Raw genomic sequence first — 15,010 nt, 5'->3', positions numbered from 1 at the left:
ACAGTACCAAATGCCGCTCATGAAAAGATATTAGACATCCCTTGAAAATAAGCCCTGGCGCATTATTTTTAAAAGAAAAAAATAATATAAGATACGTTTTTTTGGGGGGGGAAATACAGTATTAAAATTTTTTTAGGTTGCGTTCACACGGGGTTAATTTGCTGTATTTGACTTCCTGGGTTTTTTGTTGTTTTTTTTTTTATTTGCCGAAATCCATTGCGTAGGAGAAAATCCATGGTATAAATCCACGGCATACAATGACATACTGCGGATTTAAAATCCACACCTCAGGTGACTTTACGCTGTGGTACTATAACACCCTGCAGATTTTGAGCACATAACTGGTAGAGTGGTCACATCCATGACGCTACTGAATGTGGAGAAACGCTAAAGATTTTCACACGCAAAAATTGTGCATTGCTAAAGACTAGTGATGAGCGAATATACTCGTTACTCGAGATTTCCTGAGCACGCTCAGGTGACCTCCGAGTATTTTTTAGTGCTCGGAGATTTAGTTTTTCTTGCCGCAGCTGAATGATTTACATCTGTTAGCCAGCTTGATTACATGTGGGGATTCCCTAGAAACCAGGCAACCCCCACATGTACTTATGCTGGCTAACAGATGTAAATCATTCAGCTGCGGCAAGAAAAACTAAATCTCCGAGCACTAAAAAATACTCGGAGGACCCCCGAGCATGCTCGAGAAATCTTGAGTAACGAGTATATTCGCTCATCACTACTAAAGACCTGTCCTGATAATCTACAGTTACACAGGTATGAGGCTTGTTAGAGGGTACTGAGCGCTCGCTCTTCGGGCTCGTTCACTCAACCGCATTTTTTGGCCTGAGAGATGTATGTTATATAGAAAGAATCGGACCAATATTATTTAGTGGGGCAATGCAGATGAGTTTATTTTTTCATGCACAAATTTCTTTTGTAAATTGACTGAAACTCACCCATTTAAGTCTATGTGTGTGCAAAAGCAAAAAAGGAAAATAATCAAATGCCATAAGGATGCCATATACTGCCATACAGTATAGTTATGGAGCTACAGTATAGTATCCGTCTTTTAGGGACACATTACAACTCTGAAACATAGGAGACTGTAAATTGTCTTTTGAATTATTAAAAGCTGCGGCTGTAAAAAGTAAAAATTGGACTGCACACGGATGACAAGGGAGAAAACGGTCCCACTTTTCTAGATGAAACGTGAACAATTTTTAATACCTCATCCATACACTAAAGCCCTGCTCTGCACCTGCAGCAGACATGCTTTAGGATATGCTCCCATGAATGGTAAATGCAGCAGATTTCCAGCTGCAGATTCCCTTTGTGGAAAGTGTACCAGGACTGTGACAGATCTTCCTAAATCTTATACCCACAACAATCCGCTGCGGTAATTGTCCTGTGCTGAAGATTCCAAATGCACAGAATCGCCTTCTGCAGCGGATTTCTCCCATTGCAATGCACAGGGGGAGAGGTTTGTAAAATCTGCAGTTTTACCCCTTTAGATTTCACCGTAATTTTTGCACTACGGAAATTGAGCAAATAATATGACATATGGAAACAAACACTTAAAGCTTCTAGACGGAATTCAATTAATGTTTTCGTTCCATGACTGCAGATGAGATCTTGAACAATTGAGAAACCGTGAAACAAAGTGCTTTTCCATGACACAATAATCCACCTTTGTCTGCCATGTTCTGCGCCCTCACATTGTGAAGTTACCTGTAAAGCCGCCTGATCCCCCGCTTTGACGTCCATGTTCTCATCCTCGCACACACAACCTCGGTTCACAGCACTGGTGAAAGAGTACGTCCTCCCCCAGCTGGACGAGCGCTTGTGCCCACCACTCTGCTCTGCCGAGACCTGTAACAAATGTCAGCACAAGTTACTAACACTGTCATAACAGCCAAACTCAATAGACAAGCTGCGATTTCTAGAATTATGGGTAGAATAATGTGGATAGGAACGTTCTGGAAGCCGGAGAGAAGCGGAGGCGTCCCACCGTGGTGTGATATGCTGTGTAGTGGGATATCTAGTAACCTATTCTGTCTGTACAGTACAGGGACCCTCCATAAAGGCTGGGCCTACATGGCGACACTAGGGGGGAGCTGCAGGTCACTTGTGACCAAACCAACAGGATCAGATTTTTTACAAGTGACACATCCAAATAGGCAATCATTAGATGCAACCCAGTGACCAACACTATCCCCGCTCAGCTCTGGAGTAAGACTGACCGTCCAGCCCTAGTCTCCAGCGCTGAGCCATAGCATAATGGAGGACAGGGGGTCTCCAATCTGTGCGAGACTACAACTCCCAACATGCCTGGAGCGGTCAGGGCTGGAGAGCCGCGGGCTGGATATTACTAATATAGAACTGTCAAGACCACCAGCAGCATGCTGGGTACAGATTACCTCTGATTTTAGGGGATGGGTGTACTAACATATTACACTGTGCTGTTTTACCTATCCATGTCAGGTTTATTCTATCAATGTCATGAACCGATCTAATCCTATGCTGGATTTTAGAATACATTCTATTTTAATCTGCCGGCAATTTTTTTTTTTAAAAGGCTAATTAGAAATAAGGAGGACAGCCAAATCTGTCTACAAGGACGTCTATGAATTCCAAGTCTGGTAGATAGAGAGGGATCATTCGCATTCTCTGCCTTTAGGATGGAGCAGTGGGAGCAGAGGTGCCTTGTCTTGCTTTGTGCCTAACAAAATAATTGCTGGGTGGAAATTTTAGCCTGGAGGCTTATCCAAAAAAACAGCACTAGACCATGGGTACTGTGGTTCATCTTCATGAAAGTGCTTGGAGCCGAGCTGCCATACTATACATGTGACCAGCGTGTGGCGCTGTTCACAGAAGAAAGCAGCCATGTTTCTCGAATCCTGGAATACCCCATAGGGTGAACTATACTGCACAGTGAGCGGCCTCTATACATTTCCATACCTGTTTGCTATCAGTCTCTGTTACAGATGATTCAAAAACAGGCAAATTCACGTGGTCACTCGATGGGTTTGAAGGCTCCTCCATAAAAATAGGCTTCTCCTGCAAGATCCATTTCCTGTAGACTTTCACAACCTTCCTTGTGGCAGAGACATCACATGCAGGTAACAGGAACGCCTAAAAACACAAAAGTAACACACTAATAAAATACTGTGATACTTTGGCTAAATAAAGAATAAGTAGTATGGTATTTGTACTAAAAAGATAAAGGGTTATTTAAAAAAAACAAAAAAAAACAATGAATAAAAAATAATCCCTTCTCATATGATAGGAGATAACGTGCTGATCGCTGGGGTCCGACTGTGGAGACACCCAGGGATCCCATGATCATTACTGAAGCCCCAATCTAGAACAGAGCAGAGGAACAGATGTTCAGCCTTCACTACTCTCCTTGTCTATGGGACTGCTGGAGAAGCGAGCACTGCACGTGGCACTGCCATAGACCATGAATGGATTCAGGAGGACAATGCGGAGCTCCAATCCAAATGATACGATCAGACATGTCCCTGCACGGTCAGACACAGCCATCACACAGTACACAGCAGGGGCACACTTAAAATGTTCTTTTCCCAAGATAATCTTCTATTTTAACACATCCAATTGTGGAACTTAATAATAATAATAATAATAATAATATTATTCAAAGATCTATTGATTAAAGTGTTGACTAGAATTAGCTTTCTTTGTGTGTTTCTGGAATATCCCCTTTAATACCCCTCCAGCATTGACATGCATTATGCTACGCCAGGCTGCAGCTTATAGAAGCCCCCCGGACTATTCACTAGAGGTATAATCAACAGCAGTGCGGTCATAAAACTGGCATTGTAAAATATATGCAGAAAACTGGATAAGAAATTATTATTAAATGGGTTTTCCATGACACAATGAACTATACTCAGACTCTACGGCTGCCCCTGGTAAAGGGCAGAAGAGATGGTGCCGCACTTGAGCAATGATGGACAAGTTGTTATTTTATTTATTTTTTTTACTCTCTCATATGTTATAAAATAACTACATGTACGCGTGGAAAACCCATTTAAGCACAAAGCAGACACAAAAGATTAGATGTGATCGTTGTAACGTGCACATGAAATTCCACTCTTAACCACTAGGTGGCACAAAACTACTTCGAAATGAAAAAAAAAAAAGTATTTCATTACTATATAACTTTCCTGTAAAATCCCCAAATACCAAGGAAGCCTTAATAAATTATATATAACTGCAAATGACCTTTGCAACACAACACAAGGCTTCAAGGCATCAACAAGTCTCCAATAAAATAACCAAAATGCATTTACATTACACAACTTCCTAATATCAATGTTTCGATTCCTTATCACTTTTATGATCTCAGTACTTGGTTGATGTCAGAGAAGTGAAATGGGTCAGCACTCAGGATGACAGCGGACCCCGATCTGGCGCAGCCCACACACCCCCTAGTTGGACGCAGAGCGTAGCTGTGAACACGGCCTCATTCAGATGTCCGTTCACATAAGTGTTCTAGCCATATCTTTCACAGATAGTCTATGGGGCTTCTCTTACATCCATGTTTTTGAGGACCAGGTGTCTGTTTTATCCCAGTAGGTTGGATGAAAAGTATGACTACAATTCTATGGGTCCATGACAATCACAGACAGCACTCGGATGCATCAGTGTACAGTCCACGCCCTGGCCGTGATCACCATTGTAAAGGATGGGAGAAACTCTGCAATTTATTAATCCACATGTGAAAAACACGTGTCGCTTTTTACCATCAACATTTCACCCAAGACCGGTGAGACTTTGACCTAAAATACTGATGACATGTAACTTTTTTTTTGTGAAAGTGAAAAAACCCAGATGTCTGATTGATGCGTGAGAGCGGCTATCCTGGAGGCCAGGGCAGAGGGGAGATACACCGTAGTACAAGAGAAGGGTAAAGGGCTTCACAAGTCAGACATTTGTGGCATTTCCACAGGGTTTGTTGTAGGTCCCAGAATGAATGGAGCAGAGCCAAGCATGTGAGCAGCACTCTCCATTCACTTCTATTGGAGTCACAGAGACAGGCAAGTAATGCTTGCTCAAATGTCTAAGATGGGAATACCGCTTTAAGAAGATTTCAGTGACACTATGAAGAGATGTGGACAGGGCTGTAAAGTATATGAACACATTCTGCACAACTCCCTGGAAGGAACAATCCCGGTTGCAGTGTGGACCCAGGCGGCATGACGCACCTGTCTGAAGACCTCATTGATGAAGTTGACATAGCCGCGTGTGGACAGGAAGATCCTTTGCACCATGTCGTACACCGGCTTCTGATCCTCCTCTATGCTGCACAGGCTGGAGTTGCTGAGTCTCCGGTCTGACAACGTGCTGCTGTTCGAGTGGTTCTTCTCCTGTTCCTGAGATCCAGTGGGCTCGACTTCAGTGTTCTTTTCTTGGTTCACATTAATCACAGATACTGTCTAAAAGGACATATAAGATGGGATTGCATCACACTTTCACACTGTCCAACACAATACAACTGCAAATAACACATTACGGTTTACACCATGTAAGAGCACCTATTACTAAGGAAACCCATAAAACAAGATCTGCGAGCCATACTGCATGTTGACCACAGGTTTATAAAACAGGACGATGTTTTGTTTTTTATCCTCGTTTTTTTCCCTTGTGATTACACGGACTAGTAAGAGCAGCTTGTAAGGACCTGAGAGGTAGCAGAAGGAGGCAAGTAGATAATGGCTATATACAGGAGCATGTAAAAATGTGGGCACTCCTGGTCAAAATTACTGTTGTTGTGAACAGTTAAGCAAGTTGAAGATGAAATGATCTCAAAAAGGTCTAAAGTTAAAGGAAGAACCCCTTTTGCAAGTATCACAGCTTGTAAACGCTTTTGTAGCCTGCCAAGAGTCTTTCAATTCTTGTATGAGGGATATCCATTTGTAGTAGCCATCATCTTCTCAACTTCAGCTTTTTCACAGATGGTGTTATGTTTCCAAAATGCTTCATGCTTGTTTAGATGTTCTTTTGCAAACTTCTGACACCGAATGTTATGGTGAGAATGCAGGAGAGATTTTTTTTCTGAAGACTCTCACATGAAGGGCATATTTGTGCAATGCCTCAGAACAGTGGAACAATGTACCACAACTCCAGAGTGCTAAATCTTTCTGAAGCTCTTTTGCAGTCACCAATTTTGTTTGGTCTTCCAGACCTTACCTTGACCTCCACTGTTCCTATTAACTGCTATTTCTTATTTACATTTTAAACTGAGGAAAGGGCAACTTGAAAATGCTTTGCTGTCTTCTTATATCCTTTTCCTCCTTTGAGGGCCTCCACCATTTTCAGAGTGCTAGGCAGCTGCTTAGAAGAACCCATGGCTGCAGTTTTTTGGCTCAGGGTTTGAGGAGGCTGGGTTTATATAAAACTGGGAAATTTGCATCACCTGGCCTTTCTTAACGATGATACTGAACAAGCCATAACCTTAACAGGTTAAATAAGGTCTGAAACCTTGGTCAAAGTTTACAGAGCACACAAATCTCTTAGGGTGCCCAAACATCTGCACTGGCCCATTTTCCTTTTTTTAAATTTTAAAAATTACAGAAAATAATCGTAAAATTATATATATATATATATATATATATATATATATATATGTATATATATATATATATATATATATATATATATATATATATATATATATATATATATATATACACATACACACACACATATTATGATATGATTATTTTCTGTAATTTTTAAAATTTAAAAAAAGGAAAATGGGCCTGTGCATTCTAAATAAATAAATATATAAATATATATATATCTATATACACATACATATACACACATACATACATACATACATACAGTTTGCCTAAAATACAAAGGAAATGTGTCAGCTTTAACTTTAGCCCTTTTAGAGATCATTTACCGTAATCTTCTATTTGCTTAACTGTTCACACACTAACAGTAATTTGGACCAGAAGTGCCCAAACTTTTACATGAAACTGTAGAAATCGATGGGCTGGAGAAAGGTGTCTGGGATGTCAGGTGTTAACTTTCCTCCTGGACTGTAACTACTGCACACTGGTTCAGAGTCTGAGTGCAGAGGGTATCTGGGGGGCAGGTGCCCCAGGAGCAGCTGGCAGTGGGGGCAGTCTGGCCACCTAACAGAGGTCCGAAATGTCTCCTCTGGCGGACGCATTCTGCCGCCCCCCAAACTGGGAAACGGGAGTTCTCCGAGCTGGCTGTCAAGCTGACAGCCGGCACAGATAAACTGCAGCGTGCCGGCTCCCAGTGTTCAATAGCACTCGCGTCTAAAAAACGCAAGTACAATTGAAGCTGTGACCGCCGAGTCAGAGCGACGCCAGCAGTGTGATCATGTTATGTAATCCAGCTGCTGACGTCACTTGCCGCCGCTGCAGACGAGCAGATGGGTGGTAAGTGCGTGTGTGTTAGTGTGTGTTAGTGTGTGTGTGTGTGTGTGTGTGTGTGTGTGTGTGTGTGTGTGTGTGTGTGTGTGTATATATTTACTGTATGAGAGGGGTATTCACTGTGTGTGGGGAGGTTTACTGTGATAGGGGGTATTTACTGTAATGGGGCTGGGTGGGATTTCGTGTAACGGGGGATGATTTGAAGACAAATCTGGAGAGCAAGGAAGGGACAGGTGCAGACAATGTGGGAAGCAAGAGAAATTTGAAGACAATATGAGGAGAAAGGTATGAGATGGAGGGCATGTATGGGGGGGAAAGTGCAGACACAGTATGGTGAGTCGTGGCATGGGTGCGGACACAGTATGACGAGCGACAGGAAAATGTATGGGAACACAGTATGGGGGAAAGATAAGATTGGTGAGGACACAGTATGGAGCGTCAGAGCGATGTGTGAGGAGGCAGTATTGAAAGGGAGAGGGTAAATGTATGAGGAGGGAAGGGGGGGAAACGTGCAAGGAGACCGTATAGGAGAACAAATTGTGAACAGGCACAAAAAAGACACTGAGAAGTGTGTGTGGGGGGGTGTTACATGGAGGAATAGTGTAAGGGAACAGTCAGGAGGTGACAGTATATCAAGGGGGGTTGTGATGAGGAGGCGCAGTTTAGAGACTGGGCCCTATAGGGGGGACTCAGTGTGAGAGAACAGTGTGAGAGAACAGTGTGAAGATGGGGGCCAGTATGGAAATGAGGGAGCAGTGTGGAGAGCATGTACCATAAGGGACAGCGTGGGGGTCATATTTTGTGCAGGGAATATAGTGAGGGGCAATTATTTATGCAGGGGTTCAGCATAGGGCAAATAATTTTTCAAGCTGGTGTTATAAAGTATTCTAATTTACTGAGATAATGACTTTTGGATTTTCATTGGCTGTAAGCCATAATCATCAACACTAACAGAAATAAAAACTTTAAATAGGTCACTCTGTTTGTAATTACTCTATCTATATACAGTTATATGAAAAAGTTTGGGCACCCCTATTAATCTTAAGCTTAATGTTTTATAAAAATTGTTTTTTTTGCAACAGCTATTTCAGTTTCATATATCTAATAACTGTTGGACACAGTACTGTTTCTGCCTTGAAATGAGGTTTGTTGTACTAACAGAAAATGTGCAATCTGCATTCAAAATTTGACAGGTGCATAAGTATGGGCACCCTTATTTTCTTGTTTTAAATACTCCTACCTACTTTTTACTGACTTACTAAAGCACTTTTTTTGGTTTTGGAACCTCATTGAGCTTTGAACTTCATAGCCAGGTGTATACAATCATGAGAAAAGCTACTTAAAGTGGCCACTTGCAAGTTGTTTGAATCTCCTCTGAAGAGTGGCATCATGGGCTCCTCAAAACAACTGTCAAATGAAAACAAAGCTTATTCAACATAATTGTTCAGGGGAAGGATACAAAAAGCTGTCTAAGAGATTTAACCTGTCAATTTCCACTGTGAGTAACATAGTAAGGAAATGGAAGAACACAGGTACAGTTCTTGTTAAGGCCAGAAGTGGCAGGCCAAGAAAAACATCAGAAAGGCAGAGAAGAAGAATGGTGAGATCAGTCAAGGACAATCCTCAGACCACCTCCAGAGAGCTGCAGCATCATCTTGCTGCAGATGGTGTCACTGTGCATCGGTCAATTATACAACGCACTTTGCACAAGGAGAAGCTGTATGGGAGAGTGATGCGAAAGAAGCCGTTTCTGCAAGCACGCCACAAACAGAGTCGGCTGAGGTATGCAAAAGCACATTTGGAGAAGCCAATTTCTTTTTGGAAGAAGGTCCTGTGGACTGATGAAACCAAGATTGAGTTGTTTGGTCATACAAAAAGGCGTTATGCATGGCGGCAAAAAAACACAGCATTCCAAGAAAAACACTTGCTACCCACAGTAAAATTTGGTGGAGGTTCCATCATGCTTTGGGGCTGTATGGCCAATGCCGGCACCGGGAATCTTGTTAAAGTTGAGGGACACATGGATTCTTCTCAGTATCAGCAGATTCTTGACAATAAGGTTCATGAATCAGTGACAAAGTTGAAGTTACGCAGGGGATGGATCTTTCAGCAAGACAATGATCCAAAACACCGCTCCAAATCTACTCAGGCATTCATGCAGAGGAGCAATTACACTGTTCTGGAATGGCCATCGCAGTCCCCAGACCTGAATATCATTGAATATCTGTGGGATCATTTGAAGAGGGCTGTCCATGCTCGGCGACCATCAAACTTAGCTGAACTGGAATTGTTTTGTAAAGAGGAATGGTCAAAAATACCTTCATCCAGGAACTCATTAAAAGCTACAGGAAGCGACTAGAGGCTGTTATTTTTGCAAAACGAGGATCTACTAAATATTAATGTCACTTTTCTGGTGAGGTGCCCATACTTATGCACCTGTCAAATTTTGTTTGAATGCAGATTGCACATTTTCTGTTAGTACAATAAACCTCATTTCAAGGCAGAAACATTACTGTGTCCAACAGTTATTAGATATGTGAAACTGAAATAGCTGATGCAAAAAAAACAATTTTTATAAAACATTAAGCTTAAGATTAATAGGGGTGCCCAAACTTTTTCATATAACTGTATATATAATTGTCTAAGGGGTACTTCCGTCTTTCTGTCTGTCTGTCGGCAACTTCCGTCACGGAAATCCCGCGTCGCTGATTGGTCTCGCCAGCTGCCTGTCATGGCTGCCGCGACCAATCAGCGACGGGCACAGTCCGATTAGTCCCTCCCTACTCCCCTGCAGTCAGTGCCCGACGTCCGCTCGCTCCATAATCCCCTCCGGTCACCGCTCACACAGGGTTAATGCCAGCGGTGACGGACCGCATTATGCCGCAGGTTACGCACTCCGTTACCGCTGCTATTAACCCCGTGTGTCAACGTTTTACTATTGATGCTGCCTATGCAGCATCCATAGTAAAAAAATGTAATGTTAAAAATAATAATAAAAAAAACCTGCTACACTCACCCTCCGTAGTCCGAGGATGCGCTCGCGCCTTCCGCCAGCTTCCGGTCCCAGAGATGCACTGCGAAATTACCCAGAAGACTTAGCGGTCTCGCGACCGCTAAGTCTTCTGGGTAATTTCGCAAAGCATCCTGGGAACGGAAGATGGCGGCAGCCGCACGCACATCGCCAGCGCGCCGTTGGATCCAAGGAGGTGAGTATGTAACTATTTTTTATTTTAATCCTTTTTTTTTTTTTTTTTTTTTAACAGGGATATGGTGCCCACACTGCTGTATACTGCGTGGGCTGCGTTATATATTACATGGCTGCTATATTCTACGTGGGCAGTACTATATACTACATGGCTGCAATATACTACGTGGGCAGTACTATATACTACATGGCTGCAATATACTACGTGGGCAGTACTATATACTACATGGCTGCTATATACTACGTGGGCAGTACTATATACTACATGGCTGCTATATACTACGTGGGCAGTACTATATACTACGTGGGCAGTGTTAGATACTGCGTGGGCTGCGTTATATACTACATGGCTGCTATTTACTACATGGGCAGTACTATATACTACATGGCTGCTATATACTACGTGGGCAGTACTATATACTACATGGCTGGTATATACTACGTGGGCAGTACTATATACTACGTGGGCAGTGTTAGATACTGCGTGGGCTGCATTATATACTACATGGCTGCTATATACTATGTGGGCAGTACTATATACTACGTGGGCAGTGCGTAGGCTGCGTTATATACTACATGGCTGCTATATACTACGTGGCCAGTGTTACATACTATGTGGCCTGTGTTTTGCACTGCGTGGGCTGTGCTATATATTGCGTGGCTTGTGTTATATACTACGTCCCCAGTGTTATATACTACGTGGCTGCTATATACTGCGTGGCCTGTGTTATATAGTACATGGGCTGTGTTATATACTGTTTTGGGCTGTGTTATATACTGCGTGGCCACTGTTATATACTGCGTGGCCTGTATTAACGCATCGGGTATTCTACAATATGTATGTATATAGCAGCCACATAGTATATAGCACAGGCCACGTACTATTTGTCTGCTATATACTACATGGCTCCTATATACTACGTGGCCTGTGCTATATACTATGTGGCTGCTATATACATACCGTACATATTCTTGAATACTCGATGCGTTAGAATCGGGCCACCATCTAGTATAATATATGAGTTTCACTTTTTGCATTGAAGAACTGAAATAAATTAACTTTTTGATGATATTCTACTTAAGTGAGAAGCACTTGTATAAAAGGTACCTGAATGTAAATGTTTTTTTGTAATACCGACTAATTCTCATTTTTATTTATGTTAAAAATATTAAAGGGGTTGTCCAAGTTTGTGATGAGTCTGCAGTCATTCTTTGTGACTGCAGACTTCTGAATTCTCACAGTGCGTCCTGAACGCTGTTAGGATTCTCTGGTGCCGGCAATTTGCATACATGTGGTCACGTGATGTGACTAGATATGAGTGGCATCACTCAATGAAAATGAATTGAGTGAGGTCGGGCACGTCTAGTCGGAATGTGGCCAGAAGTATCCAAATCACATACTTGTGCAAGGGAGAATCCGTAAAAGTTTGCAGTGCATGTGCTGTAAGAATTCAGAAGCTGCAGCCACCTACAGTGACTGCAGGTTTTCATCTCAAACCTGGACGCACCCTTTAATTATAAAATGAAGGCCTGCAGCCAATCCTAACAGCGTAAAATATCCTCACTGTCAGGATTCAGCTCTGCTTGCTGGTTCCAGCAGCTATCACATGGCCGCTTCATTCATATGCGATTCTCATACTTCTGTTACGTGACAACAAGCTTCTTTTGCTTCTCTCAGTTTCCAGTGAACATTCAATTAGGGAGAGCGGCTCGTCAGCACATGACTTAGGCTACTTTCACACTAGTCCGTCGTACGGGCCCGTCGCAATGCGTCTGGTCGACGTACCGACGGACGCTGTGAAATAACTGCAAGACGTGGGCAGCGGATGCAGTTTTACAACGCATCCGCTGCCCATTCTGCAGTCCGGGGAGGAGGGGGCAGAGTTTCGGCCGCGCATGCGCGGTCGAAAATGGCAGGCACGACGCACAAAAAAACCTTACAAGTAACTTTTTTTGTGCCGACGGTCTGCCAAAACATGATGCATCCGTCGCACGACGGATGCGACGTGTGGCAATCCGTCGCAATGCGTCGCTACTGCAAGTCTATGGAGAAAAAACGCATCCTGCAGGCAACTTTGCAGGATGCGTTTTTTTCTCCAAAACGACGCATTGCGACGTCCGTCACACAATGCAAGTGTGAAAGTAGCCTAAGGGACCCTTTCACACATCAGTCTATGGCCAATAGTCTTAACCTAACCATTAACCCACCACAAGAATGTCGCAAATGTCAAGCTACAAAGTTACCATCTCTGCTATTTCTGAGACCCCCTTCTCCACCATACTTCCCAGCAGTAAAATGTCTGGTTGTGCCTATACTGACTAAAACCCCTGATTAACAGCTCAGCTTTCTCTTTATATGGATACCTCATTAAAGGGAATCCGTCAGCAGTATTTCACACCCCAAACTATTTATATGCGCGTTTAGCTCCTTCATATACAAGTCCAGTAATACCTTTACTTGGTCAGTGTGTTCCTCTGCACTAAGCTGCATTTGAATTGATTTGAGGTTGAAGATCTGAAGCCATATTTCCTGCCCAGCGCGGATTCCTTCTCCTTGACTGCCTGCCTATGTGCTGTGTGACTCCAAGCAAAGGAGCAGTCAGTCAAGCAGGAGGTAGTGGCGCTCGGCAGGGAATAGACCAGGAGTGACAGAGGCTTTAGATCCACCATGTAATATATGAGATAGTGCTTTTATGGAGACCTGGCAAATGACTATACTTGGCCACTTTGGAGAGCTCCATGAACATATGGTTTCTGGGGTGAAATCCTGCTGACAGATTGCCATTAACAATGGCATCTTTGCCTCACTAGCTTCGACCCCTTTTTCAGAATTGCAGGCTGAATGAAAAAATCCCTTTAAAAATGGGATTTCATTTTAACGAGACCTGTGTAACTAAGGAAGGCCAGCGACTACCTGAATCAGCTTGGGTAGAACCTCGCCTCCATTCTTAGTGCTTTGAGAAGGTGCTACATATTTCTTTTCCAGGAAGAAGGTGACAAGCCACTTGATAAACACGACTCTAGCTGCCATGTAAGGGATTTTTGTGCTATAAAGGTTTTCATTATTTCGGGTTACGGTGACATACACAGGCTTTGGTCTGACATCCGGAATATCTGAAACACAGAGAAACTGTTAATCTCACAGTATCATTAAGCCAGGTCACTTTACAAGCTTTCGCTGAGATCGGCAAACAGTAAGTATATTGTTTTAAGCCGAGCACGTGAATAGACTTCCGCCGAGTGGCAAGAAATATCCATGTCTATATATTTACACTGCGTTAATGAAAGACAAAGTCAGAACAGACTGAAGATGACCTTTGCTTTATGAGATAAGAAAAGCCTGTATAGTGCAGCACATTTGCAGCTGTATATGTTTATGTATCAGATAAACATTAATGTTTCAATGGAAGACGGCACCAATATAACGTGTATGAAGAAAGCCTGGATGTCGCCAGAAAAAAAGTTGGATTTCTTAGGTTACTGTTTGGATCCATATTTCATCCATTTCTTGTATGAGTGTCAGATTTTACCATCCGTGCGATGTGTGATACATGCAAAAAAAACAAAAAAACTAATGGAGGTTTTCAAGATTTTCGTAGAAGCTAGTTCATAAAAAAAAAAAAAATGGAGAGCACACAGATACAACTCAGACGTCATCTGTGTACAGACTGGTTCTTACACATGTAGACCCATTCAAATCTTTGGTTCTGTCCACATGTCAGTGTATTTCCATGGACCGTGTGCAAAACACGTTGACATATTTGTTTTTTTATGGCAGCAAGGTCCACAATATGTCCCCTGCACACGTTATAAGTATGTCATCAGTGTGCACATCAGCGTGACACGTCTGGTAAAAGCAGTACAGTTCGTGCTGTTCCCAGGCACCGGGTGCTGAATCCAGCTCTCATCATTTTCGCCTGGTTATAACCAGCTGAGGGAAAGCCGACAGCTGGGGGCTGGTGTTAATATTCTGGGAAGGGGCCAATAGCCAGACATTTCCCCAGCCTATTATTAACAGCTCACAGCTGCTTGCTTAGCTTTTACTGGTTATCATTAAAGGGAGGACCCACAAAAAAAAAAAAGTTATGTGGGGGTCCCGACATTAGCATGATAACGCGGATGCAGTGATGAGCGGTGACGTAATTAAGGTTGCAGCAGGTCATAGGCAGCGGTTCTCGCGGTCAGTGCTGTGTGAGCCGGCCTATGAACTGTGGCAATCTTACTGACGTCACCGCTTGAAGCATGAGAAATTTCTCAAGCTGCGAGCAGTGACGTCAAAAGGTTACCACGTTCAATAGGTGGGCTCAGACAGAGGTTACCGTGAGAAACGCTGCCTGTGACCTGCAGCAACCTTAATGGCGTCACCGCT

General features: G+C 42.9%; 1 protein-coding gene across 3 annotated transcripts in view; it reads right to left on the bottom strand.

Moving 5' to 3' along the window:
* Positions 1–15,010, bottom strand: part of RALGAPA2 (Ral GTPase activating protein catalytic subunit alpha 2) — a 331,873-nt gene that overhangs the window by 244,420 nt on the left and 72,443 nt on the right. For all 3 annotated transcript variants that reach the window (XM_077282789.1, XM_077282788.1, XM_077282790.1), the window contains exons 9-12: positions 13,556–13,755; positions 5,229–5,459; positions 2,959–3,132; positions 1,729–1,869 (exon numbers count right to left, since the gene is read on the bottom strand). In XM_077282789.1, the coding sequence (XP_077138904.1) occupies positions 1,729–1,869; positions 2,959–3,132; positions 5,229–5,459; positions 13,556–13,755 (746 nt within the window). The remainder of the gene's footprint in view (positions 1–1,728; positions 1,870–2,958; positions 3,133–5,228; positions 5,460–13,555; positions 13,756–15,010) is intronic.

Source organism: Ranitomeya variabilis, chromosome 2, assembly GCF_051348905.1.
Source record: "Ranitomeya variabilis isolate aRanVar5 chromosome 2, aRanVar5.hap1, whole genome shotgun sequence".
NCBI lineage: Eukaryota > Metazoa > Chordata > Amphibia > Anura > Dendrobatidae > Ranitomeya > Ranitomeya variabilis.
Note: the sequence above shows the minus strand (reverse complement) of the source record. Positions and strands in the feature narration are given on the sequence as shown.